Source organism: Neophocaena asiaeorientalis, unplaced genomic scaffold, assembly GCF_003031525.2.
Source record: "Neophocaena asiaeorientalis asiaeorientalis breed wild unplaced genomic scaffold, Neophocaena_asiaeorientalis_V1.1 scaffold113, whole genome shotgun sequence".
Taxonomy (NCBI): Eukaryota; Metazoa; Chordata; class Mammalia; order Artiodactyla; family Phocoenidae; genus Neophocaena; species Neophocaena asiaeorientalis.
Genome location: NW_020172316.1, coordinates 4,802,023 through 4,809,186, shown reverse-complemented (window position 1 = coordinate 4,809,186; position 7,164 = coordinate 4,802,023). Strand labels below are relative to the sequence as shown.

General features: G+C 39.3%; 1 protein-coding gene across 5 annotated transcripts in view; it reads left to right on the top strand.

The window, feature by feature from the left end:
- UBE2E3 (ubiquitin conjugating enzyme E2 E3) overlaps positions 1–6,027 on the top strand; it is a 109,467-nt gene extending 103,440 nt beyond the window's left edge. For 2 of the 5 annotated variants that reach the window (XM_024766729.1, XM_024766720.1), the window contains exons 6-7: positions 4,900–4,935; positions 5,392–6,027. In XM_024766729.1, the coding sequence (XP_024622497.1) occupies positions 4,900–4,935; positions 5,392–5,492 (137 nt within the window). In that variant the 3' untranslated portion in view covers positions 5,493–6,027. Of the gene's footprint in view, positions 1–4,899; positions 4,936–5,316 lie in introns of all 5 variants that reach the window. The other 3 variants (XM_024766712.1, XM_024766755.1, XM_024766748.1) reach the window with 3 other exon arrangements.
- The last annotated feature ends 1,137 nt before the right edge of the window (positions 6,028–7,164 follow it).

Below are 7,164 nucleotides of genomic sequence, written 5' to 3'. Positions count from 1 at the left end.
CAGAGAAGAGCCTCGCTTTTGACAGGTTAAGTTGGAAGTGCCTGTTAAGCATCCAGATGGAGGCGTCAGAGCCGTGGACATCCGGACCTGGAATTCAGGAGTGAGTTCTGGGCCAGGCACAACATTTGGGATTCATGAGTGGATAGGTGATATTTACAGCTGTGGGACTGGATGAGATCATCAAGGAAATGAGTGCTGCTAGAGAAGAAAGAAGTCTGGGCACTCCAACATTAAGAAGCTGAGGACAGACACGAGGAATCAGCAAAGGAACCCAGGAAGGAGCAATCAGGAAGTAAAAATGAGAAGCCTTGGAGAGCGTGGGGACCTGAAAAGGAGGTGAAAAGTTTCACGGAGGTGGGAATGATCTACAGCTTCAGATGCGACTCATGAGCCACCTAAGGTGCAGATGTGGACCGAAATGGCCATTTTATTTAGCAACTGACTGATGGCAAGCATCGTTTCGTTGGAGTGGCGAGATCAAAAGCTCTGTTGGAGTAGGTGCCAAAGGTAATAGAAACTGTAGACTTCTGACAGTTTTGCAATAGAGAAATGGAGAGTAGTTGTCTTTTTTTAAGATGGGGGAGAATTATACCGTATGTTGATGGGAAAGATAAACAGAGAGGGAGAAACGGATGAGTAGGGCGGAGAAGCAATGTCCTCGAGAAAATCATTTGTGCTTTACTGGGGGTGTTTCCAAAACTCCCTGCACTTCCCTTGGACATTTCTTTCTCTTCCTGAATAGACTAGGAGCTCTTGGGAAGCACAGTATCCCCACTTAAAGCAGTACTGACCTTCACGAAACTTGAGCTCTACTAGTTAGGCAGGAGAAGATGGGATGTAGCACACAAGTGAAGTGATTGTCCTTTTCTGGGAATGCAACATCTCATCCCATCCATAGTTAATAGAACAAGCAGAGGGCAAGGGGATAGGTCCAGGCTGGAGGGTAGATGTGGTAGTGGGAAGCTTTCCTGTGGCTTCTCCGCCTCCACGAAGTAGGAAGTGGTTATTGGCTGACAGGGAGGATCGGGGGACCAGACCTCATGTGTCTGTGTGACTCCTCTGTGCCCAGGAGAGTAGTCATTTATTGTTGAGAGAATAAATGAATGGTTAAGTGAATTGTTTAGCTAGATGGGTCTTTGATTTTATAGTTACATGTTAATAATGAACAAGTAATTAAAATTCCCCTAGTGTCTGGAATGGCTGTTCTTCATCAAGTATGGTTAGCAAATATTAGCTGACTTGAATCTTGAGCACCTTAATATTTTCTTTCCTTGAAGTGATTTTCCTTGTCATTGAGGAATCTACCTTGATACCAAACTTAACTAGATTTAAAATTTTAAATCAACAAATTTAAGTATTTATAACTAATGCTGCTTTACTGCTGGAAGCGAGAGAAACTTACATTTCCCAAAGAGCTCATCAAAGTCTAGTCAGGAAAAGAGATGGCCTAGGTAAGCACAGAGAGCTCTCAGGAAAATGGCTTATCAAAAATCCTTTCTTGCCCATTCAGATGATTCTAGAAAATAGAGCAGTGTTTACCCTAGGTCTACTTTGTAACGTAGTAGCGAGAGAAGGATGCAGAGATGCCAACTCCTGTTACCCTGACTTCTACCCCTGGTTCCATGGTAAGACAACACTTCCAGTTCCAGGCCCTCTGTCCCTTTACCTTACTCAGGAAGTAGGGAATTTGAAGGGCAAGTTTCATTTCCAGAGAACCCATGGGGCAGTGAGCTAAGGACCAGGACTCATACCTTCTATTGTGTTTCTCTTTCCCTGCTCCTGTCTTGACTTCCTGCTTCCAAGGTTCATACATAAGGAATGGGGCACTTCTTAGCTTATTTTCTGTGAAAACCTGGTCAGTGACAGACCCGAAACATCACAATTGGCTCAACCACTTAATTTTGCCTAGAGAGTCAGGAATTAAGAAATACTTAGTCAGCTTTTTTCCTGATTGCGTCTTGCTGAACAGTACTTTTGCTGTGTGATTATTGCACATTTATACCCAGCTAATTATCTGAACTTAAATAGGGTATGACTCTTCTTTCTTAACCTAAATTAATCATCATAATATTCTTTAGGCTATCTCTCACACTTATACAGGCTAATAGTTGCTGGCTTTTCACCTTATTTCTGAAGGATAGCATGTTTGGATTCTGTTCTCAGATTTTTCAGTCCTAGGTCTAATTCAGGCCCTTATCTGCAGGAGTCTTTTAAGTCGCCCTCTTGTCTATACAAAGGACTCCAATCTCTTCTTCATGCTGAGGTCACATTAATCTTCCCAGAGTAAGCACACTCCTTGCTCACAGACTTCAGTGGCTGCCCACTGTTTTCAGAGTCAAGTCCAAACTCCTTAGAAGCCCAGCTTTCTGTCATGACATCAGTACGCCCCCATATGATGAAGCAGCATCTATTTCAGTAGTTGGTTCAGATGCACTGGTTTTTAGTAAAATACCAGAGTCATTCTGGCCAATGGCAGCCATTCTATCTATCACTTAAAAATATTTTCTCAGAGAAATAGCAATAGTGACTCATTGAGAAAACTTCCTTAATCTTCTGACTCTTCTTCAAGGCCTTCCTGCTCGTAGGACTGACTACAACTCTTTGATGCTCTGACACTTTTATAATTTCTTTTACTACTAGCGGTTCAAAGTATTGATGCATATAACCTTGTTGCTGGCTGTGTTAAGTTTCAAGCATCAGAAAATAGATTGCTTAAGATACTTTGCTTGGCACACCAGTATTTTATATCTGAATTGATATACTTGTTACTTCAAGACAGATGGTGCATTGCTTCTGTGCCTAATAGCATTTGGCAGTGCTGAAATTTAGCCTTCTGTTCAATCCAGAATAATTCAGTGATGAGTGGGCAACTTTGTGCTTTTTATTTTTATTTTTTTTGCTGGATTTGAATATTTGGAAGTGTTTTAGCTTACTAACTATATGTAAGCGCCTTCATAAAATGACATTCCAAGTGTAGGCAAGTCCATAATCAGCGGGTGAGCACTGTGTATCAGTTTGGCACCACTTGTTTCTATTTTCATTATAGTGATATGTTTCTAGAAAGATTAACGAGTATTCGGCCACATTTAAACATGGGCACAAAACTTTCCAGGTTTAACGTTAACTGTTAGGCTAAGGAGAGTTAACATCAAAGGGGAGGGTTTGCAAACGTTGTTGAAGTGAGTCTAAAGGAGCAGAGGTTTTTAGGTCTCATGTTGATTGTCTCTCCTCAGTTTCATTTGATTCCCCTGGTTCATACCTCTCCTCAGGCACCTTGCTAAGACAGCCATTTCGTTATTTAAGGCCTGGCTGGAAGATTGCAATAAATAGCATCTCTAAAGCCCTGTATTTTGTTACTTAAATTAGAAATCGTTTTGTATTCTTTCTTTCTTACAGCTTGTTAGAGCTTTCCTAGTGATTTGCTGGAAATGTATTTTCTCTCCGTGTATTTTCAAAGTAGGATTTACGTAATTCTGTGGTTATCATTAGGGGAAGACTGGGTGTTAGGATGCCAAAAGCCCACAACATGAGAACACTCCAGTGGGGACATCTGAAGAGAAACAGCAAAAGCACCGTCCTTCTGCACTTGGTTGTGGGTTCTGTTTGTTGATGGAGGATGTTGATGGTTGATTTAGGAGAGGGCACTGTGATGTGGAGAAAACGTCCATCCCATTTAAGCTTTGGGAAAAGGTTTACTCCTTTGAGCTGGTGTTAAAGATACTGTATTGCCTGCTCTCCTAATTCTGGAAGGATAAAGAGATCAATAAAAAGTTTCGTCGGATTCTGTAAGTCAGACCTGTTTCTATTTTTTCTACGTTTCCAGAGAAGCCAAGATCGCAAAGACTGGGGCATTCTGTATTACTATTGATTCTATAATGTTACTGTAAATTCTTTTTCTGACAGTGATACATTGTGCACAGGTACTCTGACCACTTCTCTAGATTCGTTTCATATAACACACCCATGGACTGAACTTCAGAGTCACCGCTTCTTTAGCATCTACAGCTTGTCTGGAAGTTGTCTGGAACATGTCTGGAAGACTCAGTTCCTGTCTACTGTGTAGTGGCATACCTGGGACAACGGAACTAGAAGAGTGACTTAGGAGGACACATTTACACCCAAAGGACTCACGGCTTCTCTGAAAATCACTGCAATCTGCTTATTTAACACAGTAGGGATAGTAACCTTAGCTCTTAAGTCCGGGTCCTGCCCAGGAATCTTTAAAATCATCATTTCCAAAATAAAACGTTACCTTCAAATAAAGTATTTATTACACATATATGAAAACTAATTACCAAGAGTTGCCACCTGACATATTTTGACACTTTGTCTTGATAGAAATGAAAAGAGAGATCACAACTTTTAAATTTTAGTTGTATTATCACTTAGAGTAATTAAAGGTCATTGATGTATCCACAATTGTTACTTCATGGGTAAAACACTGCAATAGTAGTTATTTCAGTTCTAACTCCTGGGTCTTCAGATGCTGAACTCTAGGGTCAAAATAGTTTAATTAAACACCAGCCTGTAGAGTAACTAAGCTTTCAAATTTCTTATGTACTGTCTTATTCTGTCAGTGGATTTTTTTTTTTTTTAACTTCTCTGGACCTGACTTTCCTCAATTATATAACTGAACAAAGAACAATGAACAACACTACAGAAATGTTGGGAAAATGATGGGAGAATTTTGTTTAGTAAAACACTGAGCAGTGTAAAGTGTCTGGAGAGACTTTTTTTAAGCAGTAAAACAATACAATTGTAAATTGTATGGATAATTATATTTTTGAGTACAGCATGAAGCTTCACTATTAGAACATTGTTTTTGCTTGTGCTAATAGGTTGTGTCGCATCTTTTTTTGTTGTTTTTTGTTTGTTTGTTTTTGTCTCTGGGCTCTGAAGATTGGAGTTTACTCTTAATTGCCAAGAAGGACATAAGTGAGTATATTTCTTTTTTTTAAATTTAACAGACCAATAATGGATACATATTTATTTCAGAGTGTTTGATTATAATTACGCAATGTAGATGCTGTAAGATCCTTCTAGATTTTACACTTGAGAGCTGGTCTGGTCTAATCATTTCTAGATGATTCTTCTGATTCCCAGACAAAAATGAAAGACTGAAGGAATTAAAGAGTTTAGACTCATTCTGGGTGTGGTGGGAACAAACTCATGCACGTTCTTCTCTAGAGAAAAATCAACCTTTCCTAATCCTTGAGGTTTCTTTTAATCCCATGTTTCCTCCAGACCAACAGTAAGATGTTTTCACTTTCTTTCTTTTTTTTCTTCTTTCTTTTTCTTTTTTTTTTTTTCCTCCAGAAGAGGTGTGGTGGAAGGGTCTGCCAGAACCAGAGGCTAAGCACACAGCAGTATAAAACAAATTCTTTATTCCAGCTTCCAGAATTCATCCTCTTCAAACTTTCCTGTTCACTGGAATAACGAAGCCATTAACCAGTGGTGTCAAGAAGTCTCATCCAGTGGTTGAAGCTCGGTAGAAAACAAGGAAGCAGGCAGGTGTGGATCCGGTAGACCAGCTGCACTCAGATCTTCCCACTTTCACTAAAGGGGGTGGGGAAGTGGGGAGACAAAATTTAAATTAAATTAAATTAAATTAAATTGGTACTGAAGCAGATCTGATGTGACAATCTTCCAGTGAATATTTGTTTATCTTAATTTAAATAGTCATGTGTTAAAAATGTGAGTGTCAGATTTACTTCCTCCCAAGGCCACTCGGCTATGCTTCTTGTAGTCTTTGGAAGGGATGAAGAGGAAACACAGAGCCACACTTTAATGATGGTGCTAGACGTTTGTGAAAGCTAAGTATAATCGTAGAAACATTTTATATTTTTATTCCAGAGTAAATGCAATGTACTAAGTGAGCAGGTTTAGATAAATGTTTTCGTGATATGCCAAAAAGGTTACATATACATTTGCTTAAAGAAACTCTCCCTCTGGATTTAATAAAATTCTAGCCACAAAGAGGTACAAAATTTAACTCACGGGATGTAATGAAAAATCTAGAAAACTTACTTCCCACACATTTTCCTTCCCTTCCCTCCCTTCCCCTGCCTTGTCTTCTCCCCCATCGCCGCGCCCCCCCCTCCCCAGCCCAGCTTTGCTCGCCATGGTTGTAGGAAAAGAAGAGCAGCTGAACACATAGTTATGTTGTTCCTTTAAACTCTGAATCAGAGGGAGGTTTTCTGGGATCTCCCAAAGCTACAGTGCTGAGGAGCTTGTTGCTACCCACCGCACATCATCCCACAACTTCTGATTAAATGTCTTGAGAATTGGCTGGTATTTTTAATTGAACAAGGGAAAACTTAAATATACAGGAAGTGTACCTTTGTTTTTTAATTCATTTGTATATTTTCTTGATGTTTCGCATAAAGACCAAAAGGTGCTTTTGTTTCTCTTTGCCCCTACCAGAACTGTGGAGTTATTGTGGGGTGTATGGTATTCCATAGCACACCATAAATCTCCACTAGATGTCAGTGTGTCACCAAGTGAAACCGGTTCAGCACGCTCTCCAGACCTGTTTTTGAAACATTGAAAATGGGAACTCATCTATAACTTTTTAACCAGAATGATACAGAGAACTTTTAGTATACAGGTTAATAATAAGTTATATTTGTCAATCAATCCTAATAAAAATGAAATCTTTAAAAAATGTTGTACCTTTCATCTGAGGATTTTAAAATGCTTTACTTAATATTCTAGTTTTTGCAATGATATCCCCAAAGAGATAGAATGCAAGTATTCGTTTTACGTTTTACAGTAAAGTACCTGAAGTGCAAGGGGACAAAATGATTGGCTCAAGATCACACAGAGGACATCTGCTAAACCCAGGCTGGTATTTCTGCCATCACAGAACCTACTCTACCTAAATAGTACTGCTTGCCCCTTTGGCATGGAAAGTGTACTTGATGCAGATGCCCTTTATTTCTCATGTGTATTAACCACTTTGCCTAAAAAACAAGCTCAAGAAAAGTGGAATGGTAATTAAGGATGATTGAAGATTATTGATTCAATTAGTATGGAGATGTTTAAGATGGAATTTTAAGGTTTTATACAGATTGCACAAAGAAAATGTGCTAAACGATGTAGATAACTTTAAAAATTTATAGCAGTGTTTTACCTATGCTGTTTTACAGATGGTGAACTCAGACC